Below are 22714 nucleotides of genomic sequence, written 5' to 3'. Positions count from 1 at the left end.
CAGTTCTCGCCAATATCCTGCAACTTCGCACAGACATTGGAGAGGAGTGGGACAACATTCCACAGGCCACTTTCAACATCCTGATTAGCTCTTTGCAAAGGGGATGTGTCATGCTGCATGAGACAAGTGGTGGTCACACCAGATACTGACTGGTTTTCGGATCCACGCCCCTACCTTTTTTTAAAGTTACTGTATCTGTGACCAACAGATGCATATCTGTTTTCCCAGTCGTGAAATCCATAGATTAGGGCCTAATGAGTTTATTTAATTTCCTTATATGAACTGTACCTCAATAAAATCTTTGAAATTATTCCATGTTGCATTTATATTTTTGTTCAGTATATATTTCAATTTTTCTAAGTCCTATTCTTGAAGATCGAGGGTTATTAAATGCATTGGGAATGAGTGAAAATCTTTATTTTATTTTATGTAAAGATATAGCCTAAACATATTATTATCTGTAGCACAAAGCAATGGGTTAGAATAAGCCTACCATAGCCTACCATAACCAACCCATAAAATACAATGAAACATCCATTTATGGCCGGCTATGTAAACTCTAACATTGATTTACCGGCAGTAGATGTTGATCAAATGGTAATATAAATATTTGTCTTCTTCTAATGCCACATAAGGGGAAGTAATCTAAAAAATAACGGAAAGTTATGCCTGTGACTATATGACTATGTATGGTAATGTCATTCATATTTAAACATCTCTTTCTGTCTCTCTCTCTCTCTGTTTCCATCACTCTCTCTCTCCCTCTCCTTTTCTTTCTCTCTTTTACAGTGGGATTCCTGGGAAGAAGTTAGGGGCCATTATCTTCACGGCGGAGGAGCTCAGTAACTGTAGGGTCAGTATCTGACATGTCACCTATTCCCCTCTGAGCCGGAGGACACGAGTCAGCCAATGTTTCAGCCATTGTTGTGGAGAAGCGTGCCAGTAAACCCCACCTCAAGAAGCATTATATGGATCCATAATGTCTAAGATACTTCTTCTTCTGTATCTCTTTGCCATTCACATACTGTAGTTGATTTTCAGGAGGGTGGCAAACTCTTATTTTTTTATATATTTTTTTTATCCCATCTATTTATATTTTCTATATTTTCTAAATTGGCTTGCTGTTCCCTCTTCTGTTAAATGTTTCACTTCGTCATTTGAACATTTTCCTTTGTAGTGCTCCCCTCGACACACACACACACACACACACACACACACACACACACACACACACACACACACACACACACACACACACACACACACACACACACACACACACACACACACACACACACACACACACACACACACTATCCCCATCCCCAACTCCCCTGTCTAAACCCTCCAGTATTAATAAGATTCCTTCATTCCCAACTCTGACCATATCACTGGACAATAATCAATACTAGCCTGCAAGACTTGCTTTGTGGAGTGTGGTGTCAAAAAAGCAGAGCATCTCTTTATCGTGGCAGCACTCTCCCTATCTTTACAACCATTGAATCAATATATATAAATATATAAATAAAGGTTAAAAAATTTTTTTTTTTTTTACCATGACAGCTTACAATCTAAGGTAACACCAAGTAATTTAGTCTCCTCAACTTGCTCAAGAGCCATATCATTCACAGATTCAGCTGAGGTCTAGGACTTAGGGAATGATTTGTACCAAATACAAATCTCTTCGTTTTTGAGATTTTCAGGACCCAGTTTATTACCGGCCACTCATTCCAAAACTGACTCCGACTCCTTACATGTTTCAGTGACTTCATTATCTGTGGTTGCTGACCTGTATAGTGTTGAATCATCAGCATACATGGACACACAGGTTTTGTTTAATGCCAGTGGCAGGTCATTGGTAAAAATATAAAAGAGTAGGGCCTAGAGAGCTGCCCTGCAGTACACCAGACTTTAAATGTTTAACATTAGAGAAGTTTCCATTAAAGGAAACCCTACATATTCTATTAGATAATTGCCATATCGTGGATTCACGGCTGAAGTTGAAAGCCATAACACTTAAGGTTTTTCAACAATAAGTTATGGTCAATAATATCAAGGGTTGCACTGAAATCTAACAGTACAGCTCCCACAATCTTCTTAGTATACATTTATTTTAACCAATCATCAGTCATTTGTGTCAATGCAGTACATGTTGAGTGCCCTTCTATATGCTGAAAGTCTGTTCATTTGTTTACAGAGAAACAGCATTGTATTTGGTCAAACACTATTTTTTCCAACAGTTTACTAAGAGCTAGCAGCAAGCTGATAGGTCGGCTGTTAGAACCAGTAAAGGCTGCTTTACAATTCTTGGGTTGCGGAATGACTTTGGCTTCCATCCAGACCTGAGCACTAACACTTAGATTAAAGACTAGACTTAGATTAAAGATATGACAGATAGGAGTGGCCATAGTCAGCTACCATCCTCAGTAGATTTCCATCTAAGTTGTCAATGCCAGGAGGTTTGTCATTATCGATCGATAACAATAATCGACTCACTGCTCATTGTTGGTATTTCCTGCCTTCATAATACAGTTTATTCTTGTTTTTGTTGAGTTTAGTCATATCATTTCAAAAGTTGCAGTTAGTCAGCCAGTCAGATGTGCAGCCAGACTTATTATAAGACAGACAGACAGACAGTTTAGAAATGTAGAGGAACGTGGGCGGAGCTCACTACTCTGTCAGTGAGAAACTGGCTGCTAAGGGATTTCCCATGATGCCCTCTCTTGCTGTCAGACCCCTCTGCCTCTGCTCATTACGGTGGCTCCACACGTCATGCTTCAGTCCCGTTGCATCTCCCCAGGGATCTGTCCTACTCCCCAAAACAAAGCAGTGTACCGATCAACGCATACACCACCACCGACAGACCATAAACAGCCATACATATTGATGAGCCTCAAGCTAAATAAATAGTCTCCATGCAATGTGATTAATTCTGTACACTCTTAGAAGAAAAGGTTGCTTATAGAAACAAATAAGGGTTCCATCTCTTGTTTCATAAATGGAACCCCTAAAGATTCTATATAGATCCCTTTTATACCTAGGGGTTCTTGACTGAACTCCATATAGAACCCTGCATGGTGCCATTTATGAATTATGGCTACTACTATTAAATAGTAATACTTTGAGCTAAGAACATAATTGAATAAACAATTGAATAATGGACAAAATAATATCAGCATCGTTTTTAGAATGTATTATTATATTATGCAAACATACAGTAGTTTAGAAATATGAACTGGTGGCCAGGGAGGCATCTCTTTGTTTGAATGATCACCCACGTCAACACTGGCTGACGTCTTTACAATACAATATATTCTGCCCATTTAGTTACAGTTAGTTACGATTCTATAGCAATTTAGAATGGTAAAGCTGCTGCGCGTTTGGACAATTAATAGACACTGCCATGAATAAAACCTAATAAAAATGTATGTTTTGTCCAAGACACGGGCCAGTGCGCCATAGCCAATCAGAGCTACAATAGGCCTATGTGCACACACGGCCCTGCCATCATTCACTTTGAACTGGACTGTGTGTTTCCAGGCAGTAGGGCCTGCCATCATTCACTATGAACTGGACTGTGTGTTTCCAGGCAGTAGGGCCTGCCATCATTCACTTTGAACTGGACTGTGTGTTTCCAGGCAGTAGGGCCTGCCATCATTCACTTTGAACTGGACTGTGTGTTTCCAGGCAGTAGGGCCTGCCATCATTCACTATGAACTGGACTGTGTTTCCAGGCAGTAGGGCCTGCCATCATTCACTTTGAACTGGACTGTGTGTTTCCAGGCAGTAGCCACAGCGCGACTTCAGATCATTACAACACATTCACCAAAAGCCACAACACCTGAATGGATTTCTGTAAATATGTAAGTACCACAGGAGTCCAATTACATTTGGGAACTTCACATTCCTATTGATCAAACAATCATGAAAAGGTAGGCTCTCTCTCAGTTGCCTATGCACATCAAGATCAACAACTAATGTTAGCCAGAGCAAGATGCGCTAAAATCTAATGAGGGAATATTAGATAAACCCTCTCAAAATGTTTAAGCTAGTTTGCCATCCAAATTGCACTGAAACAAAAGGAAATAATAGGCTGCTTGTCCTTCTGCAGCTTGCCTGCCAATGTATGCTTGTCCTTCTGCAGCTTGCCTGCCAATGTATGCTTGTCCCACCCACTTTTTAACAACTGAAACGGAACTTGCCTGCCCGACCATGCCAAATATGGAAGCCAAGGGGTATCAAACTCAATCAACGCACAGACCATATTGAAATAACACAATGAATTTGCAGGCCAGATAAACACTATTTAAAACATTATAAAGGGGCAACTGCGACCCAAACTGTTAATTGTTTTATTTGAAAAAAATATTTCCCTTTTATAAAGTCAGCTGATGTTTATGGGATGCTATTTTCAGCGTTTTAACATATTAAAACAAAAGAAGAGAAGTCATATTTGTCCAGCCTTTGCTGCTATGCTTGCAGATGTGCATAATATAGTGCGACCCTAATCAAAAAGTATTTAGTAACTAACAAATGTTGCTGTAGGTTGTTGTTTTAAACGTAAAACATGTTTACATTTGTTTTGCACTGCATGGATTTTTTAAATTTTTTTCACCTTTATTTAACAGGTAGGCTAGTTAAGAACAAGTTCTCATTTGCAACTGCGATCTGGCCAAGATAAAGCATAGCAATTCGACACATACAACAGCACAAAGTTACACATGGAATAAACAAAACATACAGTCAATAATACAGTAGAAAAAAGAAAACAAAGTCTATATACAGTGAGTGCAAATGAGGTAAGATAAGGGAGTTAAGGCAATAAATATGCCATGGTGGCAAAGTAATTACAATATAGCAATGAAACACTGGAATGGTAGATGTGCAGAAGATGAATGTGCAAATAGAGATACTGGGGTGCAAAGGAGCAAGATAAATAAATAAATACTGTATGGGGATGAGGTAGATAGATGGGCTGTTTCCAGATGGGCTATGTACAGGTGCAGGGATCTGTGAGCTGCTCTGGCAGCTGGTGCTTAAAGTTAGTGAGGGAGATATGGGTCTCCAGCTTCAGTGATTGTTGCAGTTCGGAAATCACTGGAACAGTCATTGGCAGCAGAGAACTGGAAGGAAAGGCAACCAAAAGTGGAATTGGCTTTGGGGGTGACCAGTGAGATATACCTGCTGGAGCGCGTGCTACGAGTGGGTGCTGCTATGGTGACCAGTGAGCTGAGATAAGGCGGGGCTTTACCTAGCAGAGACTTGTAGATAACCTGTAGCCAGTGGGTTTTGCAACGAGTATGAAGCGAGGGCCAACCAACGTGAGCGTACAGGTCACAGTGGTGGGTAGTGTATGGGGCGTTGGTGACAGAACGGACGGCACTGTGATAGACTGCATCCAATTTGTTGAGTAGAGTGTTGGAGGCTATTTTGTAGATGACATCGCCGAAGTTGAGGATCGGTAGGATGGTCAGTTTTACGAGGGTATGTTTGGCAGCATGAGTGAAGGATGCTTTGTTGCTATAAAGGAAGTGGAGATGCTTAATATGAGTCTGGAAGGAGAGTTTACAGTCTAACCAAACACCTAGCTATTTGTAGTTGTCCACATATTCTAAGTCCGAGCCATCCGGAGTAGTGATGCTGGATGGGCGGGCAGGTGCAGGCAGTGATCGATTGAAAAGCATGCATTTAGTGTTACTTGCATTTAAGAGCAGTTGGAGGCCACGGAAGGAAAGTTGTATGGCATTGAAGCTCGTCTGGAGGCTAGTTAACAGTGTCCAAAGAGGGGCCAGAAGTATACAGAATGGTGTCGTCTGTGTAGAGGTGGATCAGAGAATCACCAGCAGCAAGAGCGGCATCATTGATGTATACAGAGAAGAGAGTTGGCCCGAGAATTGAACCCTATGGCACCCCCATAGACTGCCAGAGGTCCGGACATAGGCCCTCAGAGTTCAGTGTCAAATCGATCAGAGAAGTAGTTGGTAAACCAGGTGAGGCAATCATTTGAGAAACCAAGGCTGTCGAGTCTGCTAATAAGGATGTGGTGATTGACAGAGTCGAAAGCCTTGGCCAGGTCAATTAATATGGCTGCACAGTATTGTTTCTTATCGATGGCGGTTATGATATCGTTTAGAACCTTGAGCGTGGCTGAGGTGCACCCATGACCAGCTCTGAAACCAGATTGCATAGCGGAGAAGTGGGATTCGAAATGGTCGGTAATCTGTTTGTTAACTTGGCTTTCGAAGACCTTAGAGATACAGGGTAGGATAGATATAGGTCTGTAGCAGTTTGGTCTAGAGTGTCACCCCTTTGAAGAGGGAGATGACCGCGGCAGCTTTCCAATCTTTGGAAATCTCAGACGATACGAAAAGAGAGGTTGAACAGGCTAGTAATAGGGGTTGCAACAATTTCTGCAGATAATTTTAGAAAGAGGGGGTCCAGATTGTCTAGCCCAATGATTTGTAGGGATCACCGGTGCCGTTGAATTCAGCGTTGCTGTACGGTGCACTCAAAATATATTGTAGTTGAGTAGCCAGCCTAGGCTACTACTCAAACGTTGCTGTAATTGGCCTACACGTTTCTGCTTTGCATGGTGTTTTGTTGCAGATTTAGTCATTTGGTTATTCATGGTCAAGCTTTAAAAACTGATTGCCAGACTGCAACATTATAGTAGCCTTTCCCTCAAACACACAAAAGCAGCGCAATTGAAGTTCAATTCAATGCATTTTTTGTCAAATATAAGATTTTTAACTTCTTATGAAGTTCGTTTTGAAGCGTAAACTGGGAATTTGTTATTTTTTACTGATATTATGATTGTTTGTTTCATATCTGCAAAGTAGATAAAACACTGTCAGTTCCACTTTAATACCTTGAAAAATAATGTGCTTATTGATAGGCTACTTGCAAGTTGGTTCAACCACTGTTATTTTCTCCTGCTTCTCGCTTTTAATTTGCAACAGCACAGGTTTTTATGAACCTTGCTGTTTTCATCTCAGACCTTGGCAACAATGTTTAAAAATCTGAATTTGATCTTCCTCCTGCCATAGAACTCTAATGGTGTCGGACGTCGTTTTTATGACCAGGCGAAATCATGCAGCAGCATCATTAATATGGACATAAATGTCAAACAAATTAAAAGGGAATGTTAGCTGTCATTTAAGTTTGATGTGACTGGGTTAGCTTTCGTTTGCTGTTGATTTCTAAAATCCCCATTACACTCTGGGGTACACTTAGAAAAAAGGGTTCCGAAGGGTGCTTTGGCTGTCCCTATAGGAGAACCCTTTTTGGTTCCAGGTAGAACCATTTTTGTTTCCATGTGGATCCCTCTGTAAAAATGATTCGACATGCAACCCAAAAGGGTTGTACCTGCAACCAGAAAGGGTTCTTCAAAGGGTTCTCCTATGGGGACAGCCGAAAAACCCTTTAAGGTTCTAGATAGAACCTTTTTTTCCTAAGAGTGTAGGGAGTGTAGGGATAGAACCCTCAATGTTCTTTGGCTTCACTGGGTATGTATACAGTATATACTATATAAAAACCTGTTTTAGTAAAGGGTTCTTTAATCTCACCAAAAGAACCAAAAGGTTCTATATAGAACCCCAAATAATATTTTTTTCTAAGAGTGTATGGTGTTGCTTTTTAATTTCCACTTAAAGTGGAGGTTGGATCGGAAGTCACAATTAAAGCTAAACGTGTTTCCTGTGGTTATTATGCTGTCCGACTAGCTTTAAATGTTGAAGATCAAAACATTTGTTGTACTTTAGAGCTGTTGTCTAGAAGACTATTCTTTAGGGTTATACTTGACCCATGAGATATATCCCAACGGGCACAGACGTCAATTCAATGTACAGTTGAAGTCAGAAGTTTACATACACTTAGGTTGGAGTCATTAAAACGTGTTTTTCAACCACTCCACAAATTTCTTGTTAACAAACTGTAGTTTTGTCATGGTTAGGGCATCTACTTTGTGCTTGACAAGTCATTTTTCCAACAGTTGTTTACAGACAGATTAACATTATTGTTATTTTATTATAGACAATCTTTTTACTTTAGTTTATTTAGTAAATATTTTCTTCACTCTATTTTCTTAACTGCATTGTTGGTTAACGTCTTGTAAGTAAGCTTTTCACAGTAAGGTCTACACCTGTTGTCTTCGGGACATGTGACAAATCAAATTGTATTTTATTTGATGTTCCACGTTGGTTTAACGTAATTTCATTGAAATGACGTGGAAACAACATTGATTCAACAAGTACAGTATGTGCCCAGATGGCTGTATATGGTGTGCTACGGTGAGATGCTATGCAAAGGTTCTCTGTTGATGTTCTTCTCCAGGACATTGCTACCATGCAGCTGTGTGCCAACAAGCTGGACAAGAAAGACTTTTTTGGGAAGTCTGCCCCCTTCCTGGTCTTCTACAGAAGTAACGAGGATGGAACGTGAGTGTAGCTGCCGAGGAAATATCCTAGTTTCCTAGTAATGTCTAGTTTCATCTACATCTTTCCTATGCTTTACCACAGTATGTAATGTAGTCTGTGGGTTCGGTTCTAGCTCTGAGTATCATTTGTCCTCATCTTGGGATTGTCTCTAGTGATTGCTAGTGATATCACCTAAGCACATTGTGAGTTCCTCTCTGTAACATTCTCTTCAACTCTGTTCCAGGTTCACTATCTGTCATAAGACGGAGGTGGTTAAGAACACACTGAATCCTGTGTGGCAGCCCTTCACCATCCCAGTGAGGGCCCTCTGTAATGGGGACTATGACAGGTTAGAGTGGAGAGGACAGAGGGACAGTATGCTTTGGGTTGCATGACCAATGATAGTCACACCCCCAGCCTGAAGGACAATCTATGACTATGTTGTGTGAAAGGATTGTGGTCATACGCACGTCCATAAAAAAATGTGTATGAATATGCTCCCAGTTACCTTTATTGACAGCGTTTCAATACACAAGGACCTTCGTCAGGTCAGGTATGTTGTAGGGTATCAATAACGTTGGGACACTTTCTGGGGGAACCAATGGGGGACCTCTACAGTACGAGCAGCAGAATGATGACTTCAACTGTCAGTCACTGGGGGCGATCAGAATAATGCCAGCAGTCGGCCCTGGTTTCCTAGGGGCCAGCACTGGTGTTATTGGGATTGACTCAGAGTATTCACACCACGTTACCACACCATTCACTGTCAACGATGCTGATGGAGTCTCTGTGAGTCAGTGTTGTGTTGACAAGGCAGAAGCCTACCTCTCATGAACATGTATCAGAATGTCACCTGTTTATTTAGAAGGAATAGATCTATGGTGGTTGTGTCAAAGGTCATGTTGAACAAATGAAATACTGTGAGCTCTGAAAGTATTGGGACGGTGACACATGTTGTTGTTGTTTTGTCTCTGTACTCCAGCACTTTGGATTTGAAATGATACAATGACTATGAGGTGAAAGTGCAGACTGTCAGCTTTAATTTTAGGGTATTTCCAATATGTTTTTATTCTGTTTCCCGTCCTAGAACAGTGAAGGTGGATGTGTATGACTGGGACAGAGATGGAAGGTATTTTTTTGTGTGCTTTTTGATTTCCACATGAATATCAAATGCTTTGTGAATGTGTCTCATGCCGTCAGTTATTCTTGCCTACAGCCATGATTTCATTGGTGAGTTCACCACAAGTTACAGAGATTTCTCACGTGGACAAAACCAGTTTAATGTCTATGAGGTGAGCCACAAATATTTGTTCATTTTCAGTAGCATACAGTGCATTCGGAAAGTATTCAGACCCCTTGACTTTTCCCACATTGTGTTACATTAGACTTTTTCTAAAATGGATTAAATAAAACAATTTCCTCATCAATCGACACACAATACCCCATAATGACAAATCGAAAACAGGTTTTTTGAATGTTTGGCAAATGTATTAACTTTAAAACAGAAGTACCTTATTTACATAAGTATTCATACCCTTTGCTATGCGACTCGAAATTGTGCTCGGGTGCATCATGTTTCCATTGATCATCCTTGATGTTTCTACAACTTGATTGGAGTCCACCTATGGTAAATTCAATTGATTTGGAAAGGCACACTCCTGTGTATGTATATATGGTCAGACAGTTGGCAGTGCATGTCAGAGCAAAATCCAAGGTATGAGGACGAAGGAATTGTCCGTAGAGCTCCGAGACAGGATTGTGTTGAGGCACAGATCTGGAGAAGGGTACCAAAAAATGTCTGCAGCATTGACGGTCCCCAAGAACACTGACCTCCATCATTCTTAAATGGAAGAAGTTTGGAACCACCAAGACTCTTCCTCTTCCTAGAGCTGTTTGCCCGGCCAAACTGAGCAATTGGGGGAGAAGGGCCTTGGTCAGGGAGGTGACCAATAATCCGATGGTCACTTTAACAGAGCTCCAGAGTTCCTCAGTGGAGATGGTTGTCCTTCTGAAAGGTTCTCCCATCTCTGCAGCACTCCACCAATCAGGCTTTTATGGTAGAGCGGCCAGACAGAAACCACTCCTCAGTAAAAGGCACATGATAGCCCGCATGGAGTTTGCCAAAGGGCACCTAAAGACTCTCAGACCATGAGAAACAATATTCTCTGGTCTGATGAAACCATGATTGAACTCTTAGACCTGAACGCCAAGTGTCACGTCTGGAGGAAACCTGGCACCACCCCTACAGTGAGCATGGTGGTGGCAGCATCATGCTGTGGGGATTTTTTTTAGCGGCAGGGACTGGGAGACTTGTCAGGAGCGAGGAAAAGATAAAAGGAGCAAAATAGAATGAGATCATTGATGAAAACCTGTTCCAGAGCGCTCAGGACCTCAGACTGGGGTGAAGGTTCACCATCCAACAGGACAGCAACTCCAAGCAAACAGCCAAGACAACGCTTCTGGACAAGTCTCTGAATGTTCTTAACTGGCCCAGCCAGAGCCTGGATTTGACCCCGAACATCTCTGGAGAGACCTGAAAAGCTCTGTCATCCAAACTGACAGAACTTTGGAGGTTCAACCGAGAAGAATGGGAGAAACTCCCCAAATACAGGTGGGCCAAGCTTGTAGCGTCATACCCAAGAAGACCTTCGGCTGTAATCGCTGCCAAAGGTGCGTCAATAAAGTACTGAGTAAAGGGTCTGAATACTTATGGACATGTTATATTTTATTGGATTATTTAAAAAGACGTTTGCAAAAATTCATAACCTGTTTTTGCTTTGTCATTAATGAGGTATTTTGTGTAGATTGAGGGACAAATACTTTTTAATACATTTTAGAATAAGGCTGTAACGTTTAAAAAAATAATGGAAGAAGTCAAGGGGTTTTATTACTTTTCTAATGCTCTGTATACCAGTATATGCATATGTGGTTATTATTGTCATGAATATCCTTTCAGTTTTGTTTGTTATGTTGTACCTTGAATAGATGTGTACATCCATGTACACATTATGAAAAATATCTACCACAAGCATTTTAAGTTCATATTGCTTTTGAAATAACTACTTACTGTGTTTTCTTATCCATGCTTTTATTTTTCATAAACCAGGTTCTAAATCCGAAAAAGAAGGGCAAGAAAAAGAAATACATTAACTCTGGCACGGTAAGTACTTATCTGGCACGGTAAGTACCTTCTGCTTATCTGCCTGTCAGCTTCAACATTGTAATGATTTATATGGGTCACTATTGTCATCATACTATCCCCCCCCCCTGCCCCCATCACTACTATCATCAGGTAACACTGCTGTCCTTCAAAGTGGAGTCTGAATATACCTTTGTGGATTTCATCCGAGGCGGGTGAGTGGAATGTTAATTAGCCCAGGGTCAATTAAGCCTATGCCTGTGTGGATAAACAGCTTGGGAACCCCCGTGATTACAGGCCTTGGACTTACATTGCTTCATCTAACCAGTTAGTCAATTAGGGTCATGGCAAGAGTAATATAACAACTGCTCAATAAACTATTGATCAACGTCCTGGTTGAAGAGGTTTGGTCCTCGGAGGGCAGTATTCTAATTTGGATCAAGTTTATCTTTTTAATGATTTTCAACCCCTTCTTTCCCAACAGGACACAACTCAACTTCACAGTAGCCATCGACTTCACTGCTTCTAATGGTAAGTGGAGCTCAGGGCGGTCATTGGCCATCTAAAACATTTAAACACACAGTAGATGAATTGCAAATGCATACTAATTACACTACATGACCAAAAGTATGGACACCTGCTTGTCGAACATCTCATCCCAAAATCATGGGGATTAATATGGAGTTGGTCCGCCCTTTGCTGCTGTAACAGCCTCCACTCTTCTGTGAAGGCTTTCCACTAGATGTTGGAACATTTCTGCATGGACTTGCTTTCATTCAGCCACAAGAGCATTAGTGAGGTTGGGCACTGATGTTGGACTATTAGGGCTGGCTTGCAGTCGTCGTTCATATTCATCCCAAAGGTGTTTGATGGAATTGAGGTCAGGGCTCTGTGTAGGCCAGTCAAGTTCTTCCACACCAATCTCGACAAAGCATTTTTGTATGGACGTCGCTTTGTGCACTGGGCATTGTCATGCTGAAACAGGAAAGGGCCTTCCCCAAACTGTTGCCACAAAGTTGGAAGCACATATTCGTCTGGAATGTCAGTGTATGCTGTAGCGTTAAGATTTCCCTTCACTGGAACTAAGGGGCCTGAACCATGAAAAACAGCCCCAGACTATTATGTCTTCTCCACCTAACTTTACACTATGCATTGGGGCAGGTATTTTTGTTGGCACTGCCAGATGGTAAAGAGTGATTCATCACTCCAGAGAATGCATTTCCACTGCTACAATGTCCAATGTCGGCAAGCTTTACACCACTCCAGCCGATGCTTGGCATTGTCCATGGTGATCTTAGGCTTGTGTACGGCTGCTCTGACATGGAAACCCAATTTTATGAAGCTCCCGACGAACAGTTCTTATGCTGACGTAGCTTCCAGAGGCAGTTTGGAACTCGGTAGTGAGCGGTCCCGTTCAGGCGGTCCCGTTCTGTGAGCTTGAAGTGGCCTACCACTTTGCGGTTGAGCCGTTGTTGCTCCACTATGTTTCCACTTCACAATAACAGCACTTACAGTTGACCGGGGCAGTTCTATCAGGGCAGAAATTTGACGAGCTGACTTGTTGGGAAGTTGGCATCCTATGATGGTGCCATGTTGAAAGTCACTGAGCTCTTCAGTAAGGCCATTCTAATACCAATGTTTGTCAATGGAGATTGCATGGCTGTGTGCTCTAATGTATATACCTGTCAGTAACGGATGTGGCTGAAATAGCAGGATCCACTAACTTTAAGTGGTCTCCACATAAGTTTGTGTATACAGTATATTTAGGTCATTTATGCACATATTCAATAACAGGGGTTTACTGTAGGTCACTACATGCATCAGCAGGGATCAGACATGGATCTAGCTTCATTTCAGTTGTAGCTATGTGTGTGTCTGTTTTAACTAGCCACTGTGGCTTTGTACTGCTTGCTCTTTGGGGTTTTAAACTGGGTATCTGTAAAGCACTATGAAAATTGCTGGTGGTAAAAATGGCTTTATAAAATCCTTTTGATTCGTTGAATTTGTGCTGTGTGACAGGTGACCCGTCTCAGCCCACCTCCCTCCACTACATGAACCCGTACCAGATGAATGCGTATGCCATGGCCCTGAAGGCTGTAGGGGACATCATCCAGGACTATGACAGTGACAAGCTCTTTCCTGCCTACGGCTTCGGAGCCAAGCTACCTCCCGATGGAAAGATATCCCACGCATTCCCTCTGGTTAGACACACACACTGCTATGATTAGACACACTGGCAGTCCCAAACCCAGAAGGACGTACACATCATGTACCAGATTACAGTAAAACACCTCTAGTATCATGTATCACATTAGAGTAAAACACCTCTAGTATCATGAATCAGATTAGAGTAAAACACCTCTAGTATCATGAATCAGATTAGAGTAAAACATCTCTAGTATCATGTGCCAGATTAGAGTAAAACACTTCTTGTATCATGAATCATATTCTAGTAAAACACCTCTAGTATCATGTATCAGATTCTAGTAAAACACTTCAGAGAGCAGGCCTCTCTAATCGACCTGGCCCGGGTATCCTGGAAGGATATTGACCTCATTCCGTCAGTAGAAGATGCCTGGTTAATCTTTAAAAGTGCTTTCCTCACAATCTGAAATAAGAATGCCCCATTCAAAAAATGTAGAACCAGGAACAGATATAGCCCATGGTTCACTCCAGACCTGACTGCCCTTGGCCAGCACAAAAACATCCTGTGGCGTACGGCATTAGCATCAAATAGCCCCCGCAAAATGCAACTTTTCAGGGAAGTTAGGAACCAGCATACTCAGGCAGTTAGGAAAGCAAAGGCTAGCTTTTTCAAACAGAAATTTGCATCCTGCAGCACAAACTCCCAAAGGTTCTGGGACTGTAAAGTCCATGGAGAATAAGAGCACCTCCTCCCAGCTGCCCACGGCACTGAGGCTAGGAAACACTGTCCCCACCAATAAATCCACAATAATTGAGAATTTCAATAAGCATTTTTCTATGGCTGGCCATGCTTTCCACCTGGCCACCCTTACCTTGTTCAACAGCCCTGCTCACCCCACAGCAACTTGCCCAACTCTCCTTCACCCAAATCCAGATAGCTGATGTTCTGAAAGATCTGCAACATCTGGACCCCTACAAATCAGCAAGGCTAGACAATCGGGACACTCTCTTTTCTAAAAATTATCAGCCGAAATTGTTGAAACCCCTATTTACTAGCCTGTTCAACCTCTCTTCCGTATCGTCTGAGATCCCCAAAGATTGGAAAGCTGCCACGGTCATCCCCCTCTTCAAAGGGGGAGACACTCTAGACACTCCAAACTGCTACAGACCTATAATCCTACCCTGCCTTTGTAAGGTCTTCGAAAGCCAAGTTAACAAACAGATCATCGACCATTTCGAATCCCACAGTACCTTCTCCGCTATGCAATCTAGTTTCCGAGCAGGTCATAGGTGTACCTCAGCCACCCTCAAGGTTCTAAATGATACCATTACCTCCAAGGGTAAGAGACAATACTGTGCAGCTGTATTCATTGCCCTGGCCAAGGCTTTTGACTCTGTCAATCACCACATTCTTATCAGCAGACTAAACAGCCTTGGTTTCTCAAATGACTGCCTCGCCTGGTTTACCAACTACTTCTCTGATAGAGTTCAGTGTGTCAAATCGGAGGGCCGTTGTCCGGATCTCTGGCAGTCTCTATGGGGGTGCCACAGGGTTCAATTCTCGGGCCGACTCTCTTCTCTGTATACATCAATGATGTCGATCTTGCTGCTGGTGATTCTCTGATCCACCTCTACACAGGTGACACCATTCTGTATACTTCTGGCCCCTCTTTGGAGACTGTGTTAACTAACCACCAGCTTCAATGCCATACAACTATCCTTCCGTGGCCTCCAACTGCTCTTAAATGCAAGGAAAACCAGCTCTGTCGCGGACCATGATGTCTTGCTCCCAGACAAACTAAACCACTTCTTTGCTTGCTTTGAGGACTATACAGTGCCACTGACACGGCCCGCTACCAAAACCTGCGGGCTCTCTTTCACAGCAGCCAACGTGAGTAAAACATTTCAACGGGTTAACCCTCGCAAGGCTGCCGGCCCAGACGGCATCCCCAGCCGTGTCATCATAGCATGCGCATATCAGCTGGCTGGTGTGTTTACGGACATATTCAATCAATCCTTATCCCAGTCTGCTGTTTCCACATGCTACACGAGGGCCACCATTGTTCCTGTTCCCAAGAAAACGAAGGTAACTGAGCTAAATGACTATCGCCCCGTAGCATTTACTTCCGTCATCATGAAGTGCTTTGAGAGTCAAGGACCATATCACCTCCACCCTACCTGACACCCTAGACCCAGGCCAATTTGCTTCCCGCCCCAAACCCAGAATAGGCGTACACATCACAGACAAATTTAAATGGTCCATCCACACAGACAGCGTGGTGAAGAAGACGCAGCAGCGCCTCTTCAACCTCAGGAGGCTGAAGAAATTTGGCTTGTCACCAAAAACACTCACAACTTTGACAGATGCACAATCGAGAGCATCCTGTCGGGCTGTATCACCGCCTGGTACGGCAACTGCTCCGCCCACAACCGTAAGGCTCTCCAGAGGGTAGTGAGGTCTGCACAACGCATCACCAGGGGAAAACTACCTGCCCTCCGGGACACCTACACCACCCGATGTCACAGGAAGGCCAAAAAGATCATCAAGGACGACAACCACCTGAGCCACTGCCTGTTCACCCCGCTATCATCCAGAAGGCGAGGTCAGTACAGGTGCATCAAAGCGAGGACCGAGAGACAAAAGCTGTTTTTCAATCTCAAGGCCATCAGACTGTTAACCAGCCATCCCTAACATTGAGTGACTCTGACTCTTCTCTAGCCACATTAATAATAAAAAAATGTATGTAATAATTGTATCACTAGCCACTTTAAACAATGCCACTTTATATAATGTTTACATACCCTACATTACTCATCTCATATGTATATACTGTACTCTATACCATCTCCTGCATCTTGCCTATGCTGTTCGGCCATCACTCATTCATATATATTTATGTGCATATTCTTATTTATTCCTTTACACTTGTGTGTATAAGGTAGTTGTTGTGAAATTGTTAGGTTAGATTACTTGTTAGATATTACTGCATGGTCGGCACTAGAAGCACAAGCATTTCACTACACTCGCATTAAAATCTGCTAACCATGTGTATGTGACAAATAAGATTTTATTTGATATCAGATGAGAGTAAAACACCTCCAGTATCATGTATCAGATTAGAGTAAAACACCTCCAGTATCATGTATCAGATTAGAGTAAAACACTTATTGTATCATGTATCAGATTAGAGTAAAACACCTCTAGTATAATTTATTAGAGTAAAACACCTCTATCATGTATCAGATTAGAGTAAAACACCTCCAGTATAATGTATCAGATTAGAGTAAAACACCTCTAGTATAATTTATTAGAGTAAAACACCTCTATCATGTATCAGATTAGAGTAAAACACCTCCAGTATAATGTATCAGATTAGAGTAAAACACCTCTAGTATCATGTATCAGATTAGAGTAAAACACCTCTAGTATCATGTATCAGATTAGAGTAAAACACCTCTAGTATCATGTATCATGTATCAGATTAGAGTAAAACACCTCTAGTATCATGTATCAGATTAGAGTAAAACACCTCTAGTATAATGTATCAGATTAGAGTAAAACACCTCTAGTATCATGTATCATGTATCAGATTAGAGTAAAACACCTCTAGTATAATGTATCATGTATCAGATTAGAGTAAAACACCTCTAGTATCATGAATCAGATTAGAGTAAAACACCTCTAGTATCATGTATCAGATTAGAGTAAAACACCTCTAGTATCATGTATCAGATTAGAGTAAAACACCTCTAGTATCATGTATCAGATTAGAGTAAAACACCTCTAGTATCATGTATCAGATTAGAGTAAAACACCTCTAGTATCATGTATCAGATTAGAGTAAAACACCTCTAGTATCATGTATCAGATTAGAGTAAAACACCTCTAGTATCATGAATCAGATTAGAGTAAAACACCTCTAGTATCATGTATCAGATTAGAGTAAAACACCTCTAGTATCATGTATCAGATTAGAGTAAAACACCTCTAGTATCATGTATCAGATTAGAGTAAAACACCTCTAGTATCATGTATCAGATTAGAGTAAAACACCTCTAGTATCATGTATCAGATTAGAGTAAAACACCTCTAGTATCATGAATCAGATTAGAGTAAAACACCTCTAGTATCATGTATCAGATTAGAGTAAAACACCTCTAGTATCATGAATCAGATTAGAGTAAAACACCTCTAGTATCATGTATCAGATTAGAGTAAAACACCTCTAGTATCATGTATCAGATTAGAGTAAAACAAAATCACCTCTAGTATCATGTATCAGATTAGAGTAAAACACCTCTAGTATCATGAATCAGATTAGAGTAAAACACCTCTAGTATCATGTATCAGATTAGAGTAAAACACCTCTAGTATCATGTATCAGATTAGAGTAAAACACTTATTGTATCATGTATCAGATTAGAGTAAAACACCTCTAGTATCATGTATCAGATTAGAGTAAAACATTTATTGTATCATGTATCAGATTAGAGTAAAACACCTCATGTATCATGTATCAGATTAGAGTAAAACACCTCTAGTATCATGAATCAGATTAGAGTAAAACACCTCTAGTATCATGTATCAGATTAGAGTAAAACACCTCTAGTATCATGTATCAGATTAGAGTAAAACACTTATTGTATCATGTATCAGATTAGAGTAAAACACCTCTAGTATCATGTATCATGTATCAGATTAGAGTAAAACACCTCTAGTATCATGTATCAGATTAGAGTAAAACACCTCTAGTATCATGTATCAGATTAGAGTAAAACACCTCTAGTATCATGTATCATGTATCAGATTAGAGTAAAACACCTCTAGTATCATGTATCAGATTAGAGTAAAACACCTCTAGTATAATGTATCATGTATCAGATTAGAGTAAAACACCTCTAGTATCATGTATCAGATTAGAGTAAAACACCTCTAGTATAATGTATCATGTATCAGATTAGAGTAAAACACTTCTAGTATCATATATCAGATCCTCATACTGTACTTCTCCTATTAGCACCTTCAATACACCTATAGTAGTAGGTAGGTGTGTGTGTGTGTGTGTGTGTGTGTGTGTGTGTGTGTGTGTGTGTGTGTGTGTGTGTGTGTGTGTGTGTGTGTGTGTGTGTGTGTGTGTGTGTGTGTGTGTGTGTGTGTGTGTGTGTGTGTGTGTGTGTGTGTGTGTGTGTGTGTGTGTGTGTGTGTGTGTGTGTGTGTGTGTGTGTGGAGGGTGAGTCTGTGTGTGTGTTAATGTGTGTAGTTGTTAGTGTGAGTGTGTGCTATAATCTGTGTTTCATGTGTGGGAGAGGCAGGAAAAGGAGGCAGGGAAGGAAAGTGGGAGGAAATGCCAGAGAGAACACTGTGTCAGGGCCATATTCAATCAAATTGGCGACTCGGTTTCAGGATAAGAGTGGCGTTTTAAAGGGATGGGGTTGATTGTGCTGTCAATCATGCCCTTGTTTGGCCTAAGAGCCTCAGCTGGGTTCAATCACGGGCTGGGAAGGTGCTGGAATGTGTCTGGCAGGGTGCAGAGAGGTTTTTGGCCATTGCAGCACACAGTGAAGTATATGGAGAGAAAAAAGAATGATGAAAAAACAAATAGAGAGAGACTGGCAGACAAATAAAAGTTACTCTGTACATTTCCATTGTTTGGCTTCAAATACTTTCTCTCCACTTAATGTATTTTACGTAAACGTTTATTTCTCAGATAATTCAGATTCAGAAGAAAAGGACATTATGACAATGTACACTGAACAAAAATCTAAACGCCACATGTAAAGTGCTGGTCCCATGTTTCATGAGCCTGAAATAAAAGATCCCGGAAATGTCCCATACGTACAAAAATGATCATTACACAGGTGCACCTTGTGCTGGGGGACAATAAACGGCCACTCTAAAGTGCGTCACACAACACAAAGCCACAGATGTCTCTTGCTTTGAGGCAGCGTGCAATTGGCATGCTGACTGCAGGAATGTCCACCAGAGCTGTTGCCATAGAATTCAATGTTAATTTCTCTATCATAAATTGCCTCCAATTTCATTTTATTTTATTTATCAAAATAAAAAAAATGTTTACCTATTTTTCTCCCCAATTCCGTGGTATCCAATTTGTAGTTACAGTCTTGTCTCATTGCTACAGCTACTGTACGGACTCGCGAGAGGCGAAGGTCGAGAGCCGTGCGTCCTCCGAAACACAACCCAACCAAGCTGTACTGCTTCTTGACACAATGCCCCCTTAACCCGGAAGCCAGCTGCACCAATATGTAGGAGGAAACACCGTACACCTGGCGACCATGTTAGCGTGCACTGTGCCCGGCCCACCACAGGAGTGTGCGATGGGACAAGGACATCCCTACCGGCCAAACCCCGATGATGCTGGGCCAATTGTGCGCCGCCCCATGCGTCCCCCGGTCGCGGTCGGCTGCGACAGAACCTGGACTCAAACCCAGAATCTCTAGTGGCACAACTAGCACAGAGATGCAGTGCCTTAGACCACTGTGCCACTCGGGAGGCCCCCTCCAATGTCATTTTAGAGAATTTGTCAGTACGTCCAACCGGTGAGCGGTTTGCTGATGTTAACATTGTGAACAGATTGCCCCATGGTGGCGGTGGGGTTATGGTATAGGCAGGCATAAGCTACGGACAACAAACACAATTGCATGTTATCGATGGCAATTTGAATGCACAAAAATACCATGATGAGATCCTGAGGCCCATTATGAGGGTACATGTTACCATGTGGCGTTTATTTTTGTTCAGTGTACATTGTCACAATGTATTTTTCTTCTGAAACTGAATTATCTGAGAAATAATTTATTTTAGGTAAACGTTTAAGATTAGGCCCTAATGCATTTATTTCCTCATAGGAACATTAACTCAGTAAAATCTTTGAAATGATTGTATGTTGCGTTTATATTTTTGTTCGGTGTATATACTGTAAGTGAACGTCTCAAGGTCACCCCTGAAGGTGTCTGTCTGTAGGATCAGATCTCTTCACCACCAGCAGTAAGCGTGTCCAGACATTGTCTCAATGCAGCTGTGAGAGCTGTGAGGACCTGAGTGAGGACAGGGTGTGGCGCAGGGGCCGAACCTCATCGCCTCGGTGACAGCTGGCCACACGCGCTCAGCAGCCGGCTCATCTCCCAGCCTTGCGGGGGACTCCCAGCATCCTCTCACTTCCTCCTGAGGAGCCTCTCCAATCACAGGCTCTGTTCCGCTGGCTGCTGTTGTCAAGCCAACAGCTTTCTGTCTCTCTCTGACCTGCAGAATTACTTCCCAAACAACAACAACAATAATAATAATAAATGCCATTTAGCAGACTCTTTTATCCAAAGCGACTTACAGTCATGTGTGCATACATTCTACGTATGGGTGGTCCCGGGAATCGAACCCACTACCCTGGCGTTACAAGCGCCATGCTCTACCAACTGAGCTACAGAAGGACCCGCACGACAACAACAAGCACAGGAGCTCCGTGAACAGGGCTGGTCGCTCTCCAGTGGCTAGTGGAATATTAACGTCCCATATTAATTATAAATAGAACCTTGTTCATTATTTACAATTTTTTTGTGGCAGGCACTTGACTTTTTATTGTTATTACCACAATGCACATTTAGATCTTACTTATGCTGAGCCTTGTCATTGAAAGAAGTGGATGTGTAAAAAGTGGGTTGATGGTTGAGGTTTGGATCAACGGTGAAACAATTTCCCATGGCGTTATTGATAACTGAATGTCTTGAAGTACGTAAAGGCTGACATGGTGACGTGCATCTCTTCCTGTTCCTTGCAGAGTGGTGACAATGAAAACCCAAACTGTGTGGGGATAGAGGGAGTATTGGAGGCGTACTTCCAGAGCCTCAGGACGGTCCAACTCTACGGACCCACCAACTTCTCTCCAGTCATCAACCAAGTGGCACGGTAAGGAGATTACAATGGGCTAGACCATATATGTTCATTATGATCCCAGGAGACAATACAGAACACTGCTGCCTAATGGTTCACATAGCAGCACATTCATACATACTAGAGTAGAAACACACATCCCCTGGAGTTGCAAGGCTAAACTATGTACTTGAAGCTGTGTTCTCTTCCAGACTTTTTCACCCCTAGGCAACAATGCTTTCTCCCTTTCTGACTAGCAGACTGATGTTTTCCCCTCTCTTGCAAGACTGCTGCTCTCCCTCTAACAGACTGCTGCTCTCCCTCTAACAGACTGCTGCTCTCCCTCTAACAGACTGCTGCTCTCCCTCTAACAGACTGCTGCTCTCCCTCTAGCAGACTGCTGCTCTCACTCTCCCTCTAGCAGACTGCTGCTCTCCCTCTAGCAGACTGCTGCTCTCCCTCTAGCAGACTGCTGCTCTCCCTCTCCCTCTAGCAGACTGCTGCTCTCACTCTCCCTCTAGCAGACTGCTGCTCTCACTCTCCCTCTAGCAGACTGCTGCTCTCCTCTCCCTCTAGCAGACTGCTGCTCTCCCTCTAGCAGACTGCTACTCTCCCTCTAGCAGACTGCTACTCTCCCCCTAGCAGACTGCTGCTCTCCCTCTAGCAGACTGCTGCTCTCACTCTCCCTCTAGCAGACTGCTGCTCTCACTTTCCCTCTAGCAGACTGCTGCTCTCCCTCTCCCTCTAGCAGACTGCTGCTCTCACTCTCCCTCTAGCAGACTGCTGCTCTCACTCTCCCTCTAGCAGACTGCTGCTCTCACTCTCCCTCTAGCAGACTGCTGCTCTCACTCTCCCTCTAGCAGACTGCTGCTCTCACTCTAGCAGACTGCTGCTCTCACTCTAGCAGACTGCTGCTCTCCCTCTCCCTCTAGCAGACTGCTGCTCTCCCTCTAGCAGACTGCTGCTCTCCCTCTAGCAGACTGCTGCTCTCCCTCTCCCTCTAGCAGACTGCTTCTCTCCCTCTCCCTCTAGCAGACTGCTGCTCTCCCTCTAGCAGACTGCTGCTCTCCCTCTCCATCTTGCAGACTGCTGCTCTCCCTCTCCCTCTAGCAGACTGCTGCTCTCCCTCTCCCT

The 22714-nt window shown here is 42.5% G+C and overlaps 1 protein-coding gene across 1 annotated transcript in view; it reads left to right on the top strand.

Moving 5' to 3' along the window:
* The window catches only part of LOC124032330 (copine-9-like), a 77711-nt gene that overhangs the window by 46265 nt on the left and 8732 nt on the right, over positions 1 to 22714 (top strand). Inside the window, exons 8-17 of the mRNA XM_046344648.1 lie at positions 790 to 853; positions 8332 to 8435; positions 8659 to 8763; positions 9502 to 9543; positions 9631 to 9706; positions 11521 to 11574; positions 11707 to 11768; positions 12038 to 12084; positions 13573 to 13754; positions 21489 to 21616. Coding sequence (XP_046200604.1) covers positions 790 to 853; positions 8332 to 8435; positions 8659 to 8763; positions 9502 to 9543; positions 9631 to 9706; positions 11521 to 11574; positions 11707 to 11768; positions 12038 to 12084; positions 13573 to 13754; positions 21489 to 21616 — 864 coding nt within the window. The remainder of the gene's footprint in view (positions 1 to 789; positions 854 to 8331; positions 8436 to 8658; positions 8764 to 9501; positions 9544 to 9630; positions 9707 to 11520; positions 11575 to 11706; positions 11769 to 12037; positions 12085 to 13572; positions 13755 to 21488; positions 21617 to 22714) is intronic.

Source organism: Oncorhynchus gorbuscha, linkage group LG03 (assembly GCF_021184085.1).
Source record: "Oncorhynchus gorbuscha isolate QuinsamMale2020 ecotype Even-year linkage group LG03, OgorEven_v1.0, whole genome shotgun sequence".
Taxonomy (NCBI): Eukaryota; Metazoa; Chordata; class Actinopteri; order Salmoniformes; family Salmonidae; genus Oncorhynchus; species Oncorhynchus gorbuscha.
The sequence above is the reverse complement of the archived record's forward strand: the minus strand, read 5'-3'. Positions and strand labels throughout refer to the sequence as shown.